At 45.0% G+C, this 16213-nt stretch overlaps 1 protein-coding gene across 1 annotated transcript in view; it reads right to left on the bottom strand.

The window, feature by feature from the left end:
• LOC147012077 (spermatogenesis-associated protein 20-like) overlaps positions 1 to 2156 on the bottom strand; it is a 73234-nt gene extending 71078 nt beyond the window's left edge. Inside the window, exon 1 of the mRNA XM_085858271.1 lies at positions 310 to 2156. Coding sequence (XP_085714397.1) covers positions 310 to 470 — 161 coding nt within the window. The 5' untranslated portion in view covers positions 471 to 2156. The remainder of the gene's footprint in view (positions 1 to 309) is intronic.
• Positions 2157 to 16213: the final 14057 nt, after the last annotated feature.

The raw sequence follows: 16213 nt of genomic DNA, 5'->3' as shown, positions 1-16213 counted from the left end.
ATAACCCCATTGGAATGGTTCATGCATGGTACACAATGCTTGCACAGTCCCAGATGAAGACCACTTGGTTGTTGAAACGTTGGACGTGAGCCTTGCTGACCTCCTGGGCAACTATACTAGTCTTTATTTTGGAAAAGTGGAGTTAAATGAGCATATTCAAATCCAGTATTTATCAGCGTCTCACAGAATCATATAAACAAGAAGAACAGGACAGGCAGTCAAAGCGACTGCTGTGTCAATCCTCCGAATGAGTTTGTGGACAATTGCATGTCAGCATTGGATATTTAGTGGCAAAATGCTTCTACTCACAGCTGCTCGATGGTGCCTTGGGAACCTAGGTAAGTGCTTTGTAACAAATCCTTCATGGTGCTGTTGTGCAGATGCGTCTGCCGGAAGTGTGCAATACCCGTGGCTTGCTCTAAGATGCGCTCTTCGCTGAGGATTGCTCCCACTCGAGCATCCGCAGACATCGCAAGCCCTGCAGACCACGTTGACAAAGAATATTGTCGAAACTTTACCTGATCCAATCTATTGATGCAAAACAGTGTTTCTTTTGTCCTCCCACACAATCCGTTAGCCTAGGTATAGTATCTGCATGTCTGACAGGTTAGGACTTTACATTGAGCTGTCTAGTTATGGTTTGATCACCGACCCAAGGATAACCCGTCGGATTGGTGTTTCGTAGGTGGGGTGTTGCATTACAAATTACACCGTCCCTCAGATGGATGTAAAGCTGTGTTTCCCATCTATCAGCATTAGCCGGTGGATGTTAAATATCCCTTGGTGTCTTTCAGTAAAGAGTAGGCAAGGAAACGCAGACACCAAGGGATTAAATATCCCTTGGTGTTTGCCCTAACTTCGCACCCTTGTTGGAGAGGACTGCCAGAAAAAAAAAAAAGGATTTCTCTCGGAAATCTCATGATGATATATCGTGTTCTCAGAAGATATGCCACATATGATGATACTGTTTGCCCAATTGTGTGAAATAAAGATTCAATGTTGGTCTTTTGGATGGTTTAATAGCAAAATAAATCTTTCCTCTACATCATGGTTTCACAGGATCATGCGGAGGTAGCACACTTGCTTCTGAGCTGTTTACTCTGGGTTTGATACTCGATCTGACTGCAAAACTGTAGAGTGATGCGTCGATGAGTGTGCTGTCCCTCGAATGGATGTTAAGCTGGGGATCGACTTGCTAACATGGGGGGACGTTACAGATCCCGAGGTGTTTTTAGACAAAGAGGAGGTGTATTATCAACAGCACCCTTAACAAATTCCAAGTGCCTGCTTTGGTGTTCTCACCAACCCACATTTGGCAAGCATGGAGGGCATGAAAAATATCCCTCAACAAGAATTGAAGGAAGCCTTCGTTCTACAGTGGAGTGAAAAAGGTCATTCAAGGAAGATTTTTTTTAAAAATTGGATTATCCTCTGCATGCAAATGTGGAAAGATTATTTTCAGTGAAATAGAATATGGATGTAAATGGGAATGCAAATGTAAAAGAAAATAGGCCAAATTACCTCTTCCATTTCCTTGTATAACATCTACAAAAAGGCACACCACGTTTGAGAGTTCCTTTGGTGCTTTGATGCCGACCAGCACATGCTCTGCTTATGTCTTCCTGGGGTATTTCAAATTGCAAGCTTTCCCAATTACAGAAGAAAGGATCTATAGAACATGACTCCCTTGAGGCCCAGCTAAGGTGACAGGTCCTCCAAGGCCAATGCAGATATTCAGTGCAGGAGTTCAGACTCCCAAGAAGCACCTGCGATGAGACATAGAAGCGATTCATGCAAACTGGAAGCCATTATTGTTTCCCATAAAAGGAGATCATTCTTTTTATTCAAGCACAGTGGTCTGAAGTGTTTTCAAAAGCTTTGTTCACATTCCTTGATTTTTGGACGGGAAGTTGTACAAGCGCTGCAAGGAAAACAGTCGACGGAAAGGGTAGTTTGGCTCATTGAAAAGCTCTCCTCTGCTAACCTGCTTTTCTGCTCTTGCACATTCTCTTTCTGCTCTGTTCACCCTATCATTTGCCAAAGGTTATCTTCCATCTGCTTGGAAGTCAGCCAACATCACTGCATTCCATAAACAAAGTGTAAAAACAGATCCTCTTAACTACAGACCAACTGTATCAGCTTACTTCCAATCATCAGCAAGGTCATGGAATCGATCATCACAGTTGATGTCAATTCCTTCCTTTTCAAAACCAGGTGACTTCCCTGGACATGCTATTCCTTCTCTCCCAACAATGGTTGGAGGGCCTCAATCTCAGACATAAGATCAAGGCTGTCTCCCTGGACATTGGACATATCTTGAACATGTGATACAGTCTAACACCCTGCCCTTCTCTCCAAACTCTCCACCTGTGGCTTCCAAGGACAACTCCACACGTGGCTTTATATTGACTTCCTCTACTCTTATAGCCAACCTGTTGCTCTCAACAGCATCTTCTCATATCCTCTCCCTGTCAATGTTGAAGTACCTCAAGACGGTCTTGGGCCCAACCCGATTCGTAATCTTCATCAACGATCTCTCTGATAGAAAAATCCTCTTTATCTCTTTGCTGATGACTTCACCCTCTGCTGTAACATCCCTTATCCTTCAAATAGGCAGGCAGCAGCCTAGCTCTTCCCTCTCTGTAGACCTTGGTAGAATAATGAGCTAGTCCAACACTTGGAATATGTCTTTCAATCCTGACAAATCTCATACGCTCATTCTGTCTCTCTGGAAGGACAATCTGGCAAACCCTCCCAGTCACTCACACTTTTGGGTCTCACTATCAGCCAAGATATTTCTTGGGCAAACTACATATCTAAGTTGACTTCCAAAGCCAGCCTGAACACCAAGCTTTGTATGAGGAAGGCTGGACAACCTCCCTCATGCAAAGCCTTTTCTTGACACATCTGAACGTGTTTTTCTACTTACAAGGCCTTCATCTGCAGTTTGATGGAGCATTTCTCTCCCCTCAAGATTGGCAGTCCTGCCTCACACCTCACTCAGCTTAATGCCATGGAAACCAATGTCTTCAAAATCAATGGTATCTCCTGCGATAAAGCTGAGACTTTAGGCCGTTCAATGTACCATCAAAGAGAGGTTGGTGGTCTGTCTATTTTCCACCATCCCCTTTCTGATCTTGCACCCTCTACCTTTCTGTGCTCTGTCCCTCTAAGGTTTATGCAGGGTGCATACCATCTGCCAATAACCCCCTTATGACTGGTGTTGGCTTAATGGTTAGGGCGATGGGCTTGGGATTCAAGGATCCTGAGTTCAAATCCCACTCGGCTGTTGAATTAATACCAGGTGGGGTTGACTCTGCCTGTTCGTCCTTCCGGGGTCGGCAAAATGAGTGCCAGAATGCTGGTATACTGTGTCAGAGTGGCGACCCGTCCAGGATTGTGTCCAATAGTCAAGGAGACTTTAAGCAGCACCAACGCTCTGCACAGAGTATGGTCCCAATGGATGGATGGATGGATGGAATAACCCCCTACTGGTGACTCCAAAAATCCAAACTCACTCGAGACTGGTTGGAGTATCTGCTCTGAGTCTGGGTGGTTGGTGGTTCAAACCCTGGTGGAGTCATACCAAAAACTTTTGAAATGGTACATGCTGCTTCCTTGCTTGGCTTTCAGCATTTACAAGGTTAAGAGCATGGGCAATTGCCAGAGGTTGGCATCCATGGGGAGATGGAAATTCCTCCTTAGGAAATGCCCCACTGAGTGAGGTGAGAAAAGCGGTGCCATTGTCGTGATGTTGCTGGTACCCAGGGTGCCCTGGGAGGTGATGGCACTTCTCCCAAGCTCAGTGGCTGTGTTTGTCTCATCTAATAGTCTTGTGTTGTGTCACGTATGTTTGTCTGTATGTCCATGTGTGTCGTTGGTCATTATCTAGAGAGAGAGCAAGAGAGAGATATCGAGATATATCCACGATGAGCCTTGGATCATGCAAATAAAACAAAAAACCCCTGCTGTTGGTGTGTCTTGCACCCTCTGGTCCTTTCTGGTGTTGCACCCTCTGCTCTTTCCATGCTTTGTCCCCCCTCCCCCAGGTTTCTGCAGGGCGTACACGGTCTACCATCAACCCCCTTCCGGTGAAATGACTTAAATCCAGCATCACTGCTCAACTACACTCGTTAGTTCCTCTTTTACCCCACCTGTGAAACCAACTTCCACCTTCATCAACAGCACAGTAATTTAACAGCTGTCACTTACCAGGAAGTGCTTGCATTATTGTTTCAAGAAGAATCATTTGAATGGATAGGAACTAAAGATGATGAAAAACTGATTAGATTCTAAAACTGCTCTATGGTCACAGCTCAGTCTGCAAGATAAAGTCAAATGGATAAAATTTCTGTCTTGAGGACCATGTTTAAAATTAGCCTTAGGAATGAACATGTCATCATCTAAAATAATAAATGTCAGTGTTTGTGTCGGCGGGTCGTGCTGCTGCTACTTGTGTTTGTGGGCTTGTTTTGATGCGCTGTGCGGTGGAGAGGATCAGCGGGTCGTGCTGCTGCTATTTGTGTTTGTGGGCTTCATTTGGCCTGCGGTGCGGTGGAGAGGATCAGCGGGTCGTGCTGCTGCTACTTGTGTTTGTGGATTCATTTGGCCTGCGGTGCGGTGGAGAGGATCGGCGGGTCGAGGATCAGTGTTTGTTTGTTTGTGTGTGTGTGTACACAAGAATATGATAACAGGCTAGAGTATTAGGTCCAGCAGGTCAGCCCAGGTGGTGTTGCTGATTGTTGACCATAGCATCCCAAACAGTTCAAGATGGTACGAGCTCTGCCAGGTGGGCAACAGTTCAAGAGCGAGGTCATGCGAGGTAGTTTAAATGTGGGATCAATTGGGGGTGAGGAGTTGAAGTGCTGGGGATGTTGCAGAGACGGAGGTTGGAAGTGTGTGTCTGCAGGAGACCAAATGGAAAGGAGACAGGGTGAGGAGGTTGGTAGGACGATACAAACTGTTACACACGGGTGGGGATGGAAGGAGTAATGGCGTGGGAATAAGAGTATCGGAAGAGAGTAGCAAGCAGATGGTCAGAGTCGAAAGATGGGAGGGACGGATAGTTACGGCAAGGTTCCCATCGTGTGCTGCCTTTGTGACTGCTGGTTGCATCATTGATTAGGGACATGGCTATGCAGTGTTAGGGCAGTGCCCCGATTACCAGTACACTGGTGCTCGTTTCGCCGACCTCAGGAGGATGACAGGCTGAGCCAACCCCCTGATATTATGTCAGCGGCTAACGGGGCTCGAACTCAGGACCCTAGGATCCCAAGTCACCACCCTAACCGCTAAGCCAATGCCAGGCTGCCATGGTATGGTTGGTGATAGAGACAAATGGTTTGTGTTATGTCGGTATATGGGCCACAAACTGGAATTCAGGGACGCACTGGAGAGGAAGATGGGAATGGTTGAGCTGGATGTGATGCTGTGCATTGTGGGAGACTTTATTGTGCATGTGGGAGTGGCGGAGCCGAGTGAAGAGGAATGTTTTGGTAAATTTTTGGTTGGGGAACAGGGAATAGAGAGGGTCAAGAGCTGGTGGAGAGGGATGGGATGGGATGGGATGGCCGAAGCTGGTTCATTCTTTCAAAAGTGGGAAAGTCACAAGATCACCTATAGGAGTGGAAATCACAGAACAGAACTGGATTTTGTGGCGGTAAGTTAACGACAGTTGTGGAAGGTTGATGATTGTAAGGCAGTGGCAGCAAAGTATGTTACCACCAAGCACAAGCCTGTGATGTTTGTGGTATGGATGGAGAAAAGGAGGGAGTTTAAGAGCAGAGGTCAGATGATTATGAGGTGGGGAAGTGTCAGGGAAACATCATCATTGAGTACAAGAAGAGGTTGAGGGCTAGGAATGAGCAACTTAGCAAAGAATTGGAAAGTTTGGAGGAGAAGTGGAGGAATTGAAGAAGTTTTGTGTGGAAGGACGTCAGTGAAGGGTGCATTGTTGAAGGATACAAAACAAGTATGGTGGACAGAGGAGGCAGCAAAGGCAGTTGGTGAAAAGGAGGTTTGGAAGAGGAAAGAGAAGATCAAAGATGGGGGGAGGCAGCCGGATGCAGGATTGCTTCACCTATATGGGCAGAAGAAGAAAGCAGGAAGGAGAGCTGTGGACAATGCGAGGAATAATATGGAAGAGGAGGTGTCCAACAAGTTGGAAGAAGATGACATATAAATTGGCTTGTGACAGGGATGAGGATGCTAAGGACATGAAGGGAGGGTGGGGAGGGGGGCTGTGATTAAGGGTGGTGGTGGGAGACTCGTAACATAGAGGGGGCAATAGTGAAGGAGTGGGAAGGGTATTTCAAAGAGCTGTTGAACCAGGAAGGAAGCAACAGCGAGGTGGAGCTATCGTGTTATGTCGAGGGGAAAGTGAAGTTGGTGGAGATCACAGAGGAGGAAGTGTGGATGGATGAAGAGGATGAAGAAGGGAAGAGCGCCAGGCATTGATGAGATGTGTACAGAGATGATAATTGCAGCGGAAGGAGTCGGAGTCAGTTGGACGAAGAGGCTGTTGAACATATGTATGAGAGAGGGTTCAATTCCGGACGAGTGCAGGACAGAGTTAATTGTGCTGATATGGAAGGGGAAAGGAGATATTCAATCGTCTCTGCTCCTTAGTGTGGAGGAGGATGCAGGTGGGTGTGAATGCATGGAGGAGGGTGGAGGGATTAATGGCAGACAGAAAGATGTCAAGAAAATTGAAGGTTCTTATTTTGTGTGTAATGCCGGCCTACCTTTACGGTCTGGAGATGGTGGTACTGACAGAGAGACAACAACAGAGGCTGCAGGCTTGTGAAAACAACTGGATCAGGAGGATTACGGGAGTGAAGAGGGTGGATAGAAGGAGAATGGGTGAACTGAGGGAGGAGATTGGTGTGCAGATGAGTTTGACGGGAAGATTGAATTGCCGGCTGAGGTGGGCTGGACACTTGGTGTGGATATGGGAAGAGGGAATGGCAAAGAGAGCGGATAGGTTGAGGGAGCAACATAGAAGGAAAATAGGTAGACCGTGGTTGAGATGGAAGGATTGTGTGAGGAAGGATGTCCGTAAGTCAGGGGTGGTTTGAGAGTGGAGAGAGTTGGCTGAGGACAGAGGGGGATGGAGGAGTATAGTGGTCAAGGTAGGGTCGAAGCGTATCAGTAGTGCCATCGGACCTCTCCCCTTATAAAGGGAAGAGGAGGAGCAGAAGTGTGGAGGAGGAGGAGGAGAAGAAGAAGAAAATGTTGCATGCTTATACTAAGGGAGCTTCAGGGGAGTGCAAGAATGAAAATTGGATGTTTGGGGAAATTTAAACACCCCTTTTGAAGACAATTAACAGCTTCCCCCAGGAATGGCTTATCCTTGGTCAGCCCAATTTCGCCTCGCAGGGGTTTTAACCACCATTTTGATTCGGCCTATTCAAACATGCCTTGCCTTGTAAGCACAATCTCCTCTCACAGACTAATTCAAGTAAATACAGTCATCGAAATATTATTTCAGATTTGAGTCGGACATCATGGACTAAGTACGCGTCGAAATCTGAAGTGAAATCTGAACATTTTAGGACCTTACCGATTCCCCAAGTGTTGGGTTGTTGGCCCACGAACAGGAAGCGTGAGCTGGCTTTGGGCCGTTTGCCTGCGTCAGTTGGAGAGGCGAGTGTTTCCTCAGAAGACTGAGGTAAGTGCTGTGTTTGGATGGTCTATGGTTTTTTTTTTTTAAAGTAATCACACTTGCTGAAATGGTGCTTAAGATGTGCCCGGGCATACTATAGTATCAGCAGCACTTCCGCAGATTTGAATTTGGAGTTCAGAGATTTTAGAGCTTATTACATTTTTGTTGTAATTAAATAAAGGCATGAATTAAATTCGAGCTTTAAAGACCCAGCAGCAAGGAGAGAGGGCAAGTAGTCAGGAGGCCCAATGTAGAATAGTGTACGACCCTGCTGATTCCGTGTTAGAATAGTGCAACAGGTGTAAATTGACTGTCCAGACACACAGAAACGTGAATCAACTTGTTGCCAACTCTGGATATGGATAGTATGGCCGCCATGACAGTTTACAAAATGGTCGCCATTAAATACACTTTTCGTCATATTTCAGCCGCAAATTGACATGAAATTACAAAATTAGGGTCGATTTCCATGTTTTTGAGCATGCCTGAGCTGATGGGAGTATAGAAAAAAACATTACTCCATCCATTTTCTCAAAATAATATGACTTGTTTTTCACTATATTATTTTTAAAGAAATGTTCAGGCTCGAATTAGAATGTCTGATTATACAAACCACAATCAATGAATTTTACAACTTTGCTATAAAATGAACCTAAACTACATAACTGTGTGTTTTTCTGTTACCCAGGACTAACTGAAAAATGAAAGCCGCAAGATTTCTCACAGGGGGTTCAAGGGATCGAGAAGAAGAAGAGCATGTAGACTGGAATAAATGCTTTATTTGCCAGGACAGTTCAAAAACTAGCAAGTCAACGCCACTTCGAAAGACTACAATCGTTGGTGTGAAAACTGTAGCTGAATGTTGCAAAGAAAGAGAGAAATATAATGACGCTAAATATGTTGACTCATTCTCAAGAATCAGAAAATATTCTGTACCGGAGCACGTCGAAAAGATTCAATGGCACAAATTCTGCTAAAGTGACTTTACTCACGCACAAAAAATAGACAGACTGAAGTCAAGGATTCAGCCACAATCTGTGACTTATGCAGAAGAGATACCCACAACATCAGGTTCCTCAGAGAAATACCATGTCCCAAAGTCACTAAGATCCGCGCACAGCGCTATGGATTGGTCAAAATGCGCTTTCTGCCAGACTGACATTCCTGGAAAAGCTGGTGTCCTGACAAATGTTGAGTTTGATCACACATCATCCAGGATGCTTAGTTTGGCTCAATTTGACCCCACCATGCGTCACAGGTTTGCAGGTGTTTCAGACTTGATGGCAGCTGAAGGTAAATATCACCTCAAGTGTTATGTTTCTTTTCGCAGAAAGTATAAAAAGGAGAGTGGAGAGAAAAACCAGTCTCCTGAAAGCATCTGTTTCAGAAATGTGATGAACCAGCTTGAGAAAGCGCTGCAGAAGGGACATGTGTTTACCCTGAAAAACATCTGGGAACACTACAGCATGCTGTTATTGAATGATTTTGGAATTGAGGCTGGAGCCTACAAAAGCTACAATTTCAAGAAGAAAGTGGAGGTTCACTTTGGTAGTGACAAGGTGACATTCGTGCAGCCATTGGATGTCACAAAACCCCTCATAGTTGCGTCCTCAACTGTGACAAAGTTTGCCATGAGAACCGCCGTGAATGATTTATCTGAAGAAGGTGAAAGTTCTGAAGAAGATGAATTGGCCCAGTGCAGTCTGCCTCATCATGAGAACGAAATCCTTAGCTGGATCTTCAGAGTGGGCATAAAGATTTACAGTGACGTAAAACACTCTCCAGGGCATAGCATTATCGGTGGACTGAACACAGAAAATGCAGAGCGAATTGTACCTGAAACCCTGTACATGCTTGTAAAGCTTCTTTGTGGTGGTGACAGCACTGACAAGATGGACAATGAAGAAGCGGATGAGACAGATACCAAGAACAAAGTTCTGAGCATCTGCCAAGACATTATTCATGTGGCTTCAGGAGGCAAAAAACTGACCCCCAAACACCTGGGCCTTGGCCTTGCTCTTCACCAGGCTACACGCTCAAAAGAGCTTGTTAATCTTTTTCATGCAGCTGCACACACAGTTGGGTACGATACAGTGAGGCGCATTGACACAGCAATTGCCAATGATGTTATACAATGCTTCTGAGATAATGGAAATGTCATGATCCCAAGGAACTTTCTCAACATCCCAACTACCACAGGATATTTGAGATATTCTAATGACAACATTGACATAATTGAGGAGACGCTGACTGGGTCTGGCACTTTTCATGCAAGTCATTGCGTGGCCCTCAGACGCAAGGGAGAACAAGAGCCAGTGATGGACATTCAGATTAAACCTGGCCGCTCCAAAGTTCTCAGTGCCCCTCCTGAAATGACAAGCGTCCAAGAGGCCAATATGATCAACTTGAAGCCAGAACCTGTTTTCTCTGAACCACTGCAGCATACATGGTACTCACCCGTTGAACAGAAAATCAAAGCAGCCAACACTCAGGAGCTTGCCTGGATCTTGGCCAGATTGCATCAACAAAATAATCAGGCCGTTCCAGGCTGGAGTGGCTTTAACCAGAAGATGTCCACAGTTGAGCCACCAGTGACAGTCATCGGGCCAATGCCGATTCTGAATGCCCCAGCACATGACTTTGACACGCTGTGGACGGTTCTAAAGAAATGCCAGGCAATGACAAAGAAGATTGGGGAGAAGTACACTGTCATCACTTTTGATGAACAGCTTTACTGCAAAGCAAAGTTGCTGCAATGGGATAAGAACGGCTGTCAGGATCTGGTCATCATGCTTGGAGGATTTCATATCCAATTGAATTTCACGAAAGTACTCGGACAGTACATGGATTCGTCAGGCCTGGAGAACATTTGGATGGAAAGTGGAGTCCTTGGTGGAAAGGCATGTGAACAAGTAATCAAAGGGAAAGGGTGGAACCGTGTCATCCGCGTTCACAAGTTGACTTTAGAGGCACTTTGGTCCGTTCTCTGGGCATGCTTCACAGCATGGGCCAAAGAAAATGACAAGCTCATCCGGGATGACTTGAAAGGTGCAGCTGGAAGAGTTTCAGATGCCTTTGCCAACAAAGATGATAGAGGAATGAATTCCTCTTTTGGAGAACTTTTGTCTGAGGTGGAAGAGGTGCAGGTCCTGTTTCAAGAGTTTGAAGCTACTTGTTCAGAAAATGACACCTTTAGATTCTGGAGAACATACATGAAGTTGATCTCCATCCTCTTGAGGTTCACACATGCTCTTCGTGAAGGAGACTGGATCCTGTTCCTGACATCATTTGCTGAAATGCTTCCCTGGTTTGCAGCATTTGATCATTTCCATTACTCTCGCTGGGGAGCTGTCTTCCTTGCTGACATGCACATGTTACCGACAACAGCTCCAGAAGTGCACAGAGGTTTCCTTGCAGGAGACTTTGTCACAAAAGAAACAAAGCAGAAGTTCAATGAAATACCTGATGACCAGGCAATTGAACATGTGAACAAAGCCGGCAAAGTAGCTGGAGGTTTGGTTGGAATAACAAAAACAGACTCCGCCCGTGACAGATGGGCTCTCTCTTTCAACGAAAGAGCTCAGATTACCAGAGACACAAAAAACATGTTCACACTCGCTGGCAGTGAGGAAGACGACGATGATGAGCATGACTGTGCGCATAAAGATTTCGGTCCCAAGAGAATGATCCAAGACCAAGAGTATGTGCTAAATCTCATTGACCTATTCAAGACCCACAATCCATTTGATCGCACTTCCCCAGAATTAGTCTCAATTACGACAGGGGACATTGCCAGTGATGTTGTGACAAGTGATCTCTTGAATGCTGAAATCACTGGAAAGCAGCTCGTCATAGACTTCGTGGAGGACCGGTTGATCAATAAGACAACAAGGTTTCATGACAGAATCAAGTCTAAGAATCTGCACACTTTCGAGAGCATGTACACTGTTGAAGTCAAAGTGGGAAAGGAAAAAATGGTCACACTAAAGGCAGACAGAAAACTTCTGACACGTGTGGTGACAGCAATGCAGGCAGGCCGAGACGTTGACATGAACAAAATGCTGGAGCAAGAGATATGCGCAGTTCCTCTGTCATTGGCAATGCCTAATGGCAGATTACGTCTACCTCTGAACAAAGCTGACCTTGGCAAGATTCTCCAGCAAGGCTTGCCAAACGTTGCTCCAGAACCGTTATCGACATGCACTATCATCGATGGCATGGCACTGATCCAGGCACTCGGGAACAGGATGAATGCTAAAATGCTTGGTGAATGGGCAGATTCTGTTGCAGATCATATTAGTCATGTTTTTTCCAACTATTGCTCCAGGGTTGATCTTGCCTTTGATCAGTATAGGAAGAAAACGATCAAATCAACAGCTCGAAGTCAGAGGATACGGGGCAAGAAAGCAATCAGACGAGACGTGCAAACAAGAAGCCAGTCCATGGGGCAATGGAATACACTTATCTGCCTCGATGAAAACAAAGCTAGCTTAGCAAATTTTCTTTGCACAGAGTTAGCAAACAAGTTCCAGAATCACGAACAGGAGCTGGTACTGAATGGAGGTTTCACAGATCCTGCAAAAGTGTGGACGTCGTCAAGGAGAGATGTCTCACACTTGTCATCTCCTGAGCACGAAGAGGCTGATACTCGCATTCTTCTCCATGCCAAGGAAGCATATGAACAGGGGTACATGCAAACTGCTGTTGTTAGCCGGGACACTGATGTCCTCATTCTCCTTGTTGCCTATCAGCCGCATCTCAGTCCTTTTCTCTGGATGAATGCAGGGACACCCAAAAAGCAACACTACATTCCCATTGACTCCATCAATATCCCAGATTCGCAGAGGGAGTCACTTCTGGCATTTCATGCAGTGACAGGTTCAGACAGCACAAGCCAGTTTGCTGGAATTGCGAAGCGCTCTGCATGGGCTGTCTTTCAAAACAACTCCCACCTGTTGAATAACCTAGGCAAAGAGGAAATTCCTGATGAGAGTGTGATTGCAGATGCTGAGTCATTTGTCTGCAGGCTTTATGACCCTCATGGCCAAGATAACTCAATTCAGCGAGTAAGATGTGATCTGTTTCTCAGTCTGACCAAAGCTATTGAGAATCTGCCTCCAACTCGCGATGCTCTGATTCTACACATCAAGCGAGCGCACTACCAGACTTTTGTGTGGAGAAGAGCCTTGGAATCTGAACCACATCTACCTGCACCTGAGAACTGTGGGAACAGGTCGTCAAAGATGGCAACGAGACATTTCAGCCGCGACTCATGACTGCACAGCCTATTACTGCTTACTGTGTAGAACTGACGACATGCAAATGCCGTGGGTCATGCTCAACTCGACGGTGCAAATGTACACGGAATGGACTGCCTTGCACGAAAGCATGTGGATGCAAAGCCCTTTGTAGGAACCCGTTCAGTGTACAAGTCGATCAATAGTTCTGAAAATTGTACTTGGGTGTTCTCACAACACTTTTCTCTTCTGCAAAGCAACGTAATTTTGTGTTAGAAAGAATCTGACAGCTGTTGAAATAACCTTTGACTGACTGTAAACCCATCTCCATCAATAGTGCTAAACATTTTCTTTTTCACATTTGTTGCTCGTATGTGCATTTTCAATTTCGTCTTTAAGTTGTCAATTATGTGAAAAGTTGTGATCCAGTACAAAAATAAAGCACAAAATAGTGTTCCTCGTGTCAGATTACATAGTATTTCACAATCATGACAAATTTCTGGCTAGTACAATTTGCAGTAAGAAAAAGACTAAATCTGATGGCGGCCATTTTGATTACTGTCATGGCGGCCATAATATTCAGATGTAGACTTGGCAACAAGTGGAACTAGACTTGGTCATGCCTAGACTCTTCAAAAACACCAGTTGCACCATTCTAACATGAAATCAGCAGCGAACCTATTTTCTAGGCTAGCTACAGATTTTGGCTTCTAGACTAAAGTGTAGAGGAGGGAGAAAAGGGGTGGACATGGGAGGGGAGGGGGTGGGGAGGAGGAGGTGGGAGAGGGAGAGGAAGGAAAGGAAGGGGTGGGGTGGGGTGGGAGTCAGGAGGGAGGGTGGGAGGAGGGCACGAACTAGGTTTGCCTAGCAATGCTGGGTGCCCTTGCTAGTCATTAAATAAATACTACTACTGCTACTACTATTACTACTACTATTACTACTATTATTACGACTGCTATAAAGATCTAAAAGTGTCACCATGGACGTTATTCATCCAATGCTGTGCCTCACCTCGCCATTCCAGCTGGCCAGTAGCTTGGTGTCTCGATGGGATTTTCTGGCCTAATGTAGTAGATAGTAGAAAATCGTGCAAATTATGATACAAGCATCAAATTTGGCATTTCTGTTCTGTCGGGCTTTCTAATCAAATCTGCCTGATTGGCCATTTGAAAATCCAAGATGGCGGCCATTTTTTAAGATGGCCGCCAAGTTAGCCTCCCGAAGTTGACTTTTTGCTTCGAAGTATTTGTAGTTGCCCGATTTGCATGATCTAAGCATGGATTCCTATGTTTTCAAGCCTGCTGGAGTGGATTTTCCTGTTTTTAAAGCCCCCTGACACACACTTTTTCTGATTTTGCACATTTGTTTATAATTTTCATACGTTTGCATGACTTAACATATATGTAGTAGCAAACGCAGTGAGCTTCATACGTAACGCGTGCACGTGAGAGAATAGGAAACAACAACAACAACAACAACACAATACCCCTGGCTATTTGGAATCCGTGTGGTTAGCTATGACCTTTTGCTTCTGGTTGTTGTTAAACGCTGTGCGGTGTATAAACACGATTGGGTTTTATTTCTATCTTGTGAATATTACTTAACGCGTGCACATGAGAGAATAGGAAACAACAAAAACAACACAATACCCTGGCAATTTTGAATCTGTGTCGTTGGCTATGACCATTTTGTTTCCGTTTTTTTTTTTTGTTTCTGGTTTTTTTTTTGTTTCTGGTTTTTTTCATGGGGAATGATGCATGCTGGGAGATCATGACCAGAAGTGTTTATTTATTTATTCAATTATTTTTTTCCCAAAGTTAATTTTATACTTCCGAAAGTGATTTTGTTCATGACAGGAAGTGTTTATTTTGTATTTAACATAACCGGGAGTGATTTTGAAACTCTTTCCGGAACTTTTAATTTCTTTTATTCTTGACCAGAAGTGATCGTTTATTTATTTATTTATTCAATTTTTTTTCCCAAATTTAATTTTAATATAGATATCTCCCGCATCATCAAAAAATATTTTTTAATCGTGATTTACATTATTTGATCGCTGATCCCGAATCCAGGCCGAAGTAACCGGAAATTGCATCAAAATCATCAGCTGTGCGACGCTTACACATACCACGGTATAGTTGGCAAGTATACAGTTGTGAACAAGTTTTATGTAAAGTCAGAAGCGAATGTAAGAAGAATTCTACGTTCGCTTCTCGGCTTTGCCTATTCCATATTAGTAGCTACTTATGCATGGGGTGTAGGGGTGTAGTGTTAGATGTAGTAGCTTTGTTTCAGCAGTCAGCCACATCCCTTGGATGGACTACTGGCACTGGTCCTCATCACTGGCCCAACTCTCATCTATGGCTCCAAGAAGTTGCTAGTGCACGGCATCGGCCACACCCTGGTAAACCGAGTTGGCTCGCGGGCTAAACTAGATGAGGGTAGCACACAGAAGGTCTCTGCATGTGAGGGAGTACATCTAGCTCCAAATTTTCGAAGTGCACAAAGTTGATGAAACAGATGTGCTGATTGAATCCAGGCCACTTACCAGTCCTTTAATCAACATTTCCAGTTCATCGCCAAGTAAGAATTTCTTGGAGTGATTGTCGGGCACTACCAAGGCACATTGGTGACATCACTGCTGTGAAACTCAGCATGGGGTTCAGTGTCAGCCAAATAGGAATTGTATGTTGGCATCATTGTTGGCATCATATTGCAACAACTTACTAGTGTCCCAAATGTTGCCAAATCAACCCCAGATCAGTTAGGCAGCCGCACCTGAATCGACAGGACGTGCCAACGCGGGAGAGCCGAGCCAAGCATAACGGGGTTTTAGTTATCTGGATGGTGTACAGATCGCACGGGACTTATGACACTGGATGAACGATCGGACTAGGTGTAGGGCAGATGCATAAACCTAGTTGTATCCCATACAGGAAAGTGTCCATTATACATGTACACTGTACAGGGTGGTAAAAGAATAAACCCTCAACCCTGAACGTCATACTGGCCATGGACGCAGTCATCATTGATGGCTCAGCACTTATCAATGTCCTACCTCCACGCACTTCAAAGATATTTGATGACTATGCTAAAGAAGACATCATCCCAAAGGTGGAATCCTATGGTGCCAGGTACGAGAGGGTGGACGTAGTGTTGGATGTGTACAAGAAGTCAATTCTCAAGTCCGAGGCAAGGTCGAAAAGGGGGCAAGGAATCAGAAGAAGAGTGACAGGAACCAGTAAGACCCCAAGTAACCGGAGAAGCTTTCTTCGAGATGACAGCAACAAGACTGAGCTGTTTCACTTCCTTG

This window comes from Eptatretus burgeri, chromosome 15 (assembly GCF_056783735.1).
Source record: "Eptatretus burgeri isolate ZD-2024b chromosome 15, Ebu_testis_v1, whole genome shotgun sequence".
In the NCBI taxonomy this organism is placed as follows: Eukaryota; Metazoa; Chordata; class Myxini; order Myxiniformes; family Myxinidae; genus Eptatretus; species Eptatretus burgeri.
This window is presented reverse-complemented; position numbering and strand designations above follow the sequence as displayed.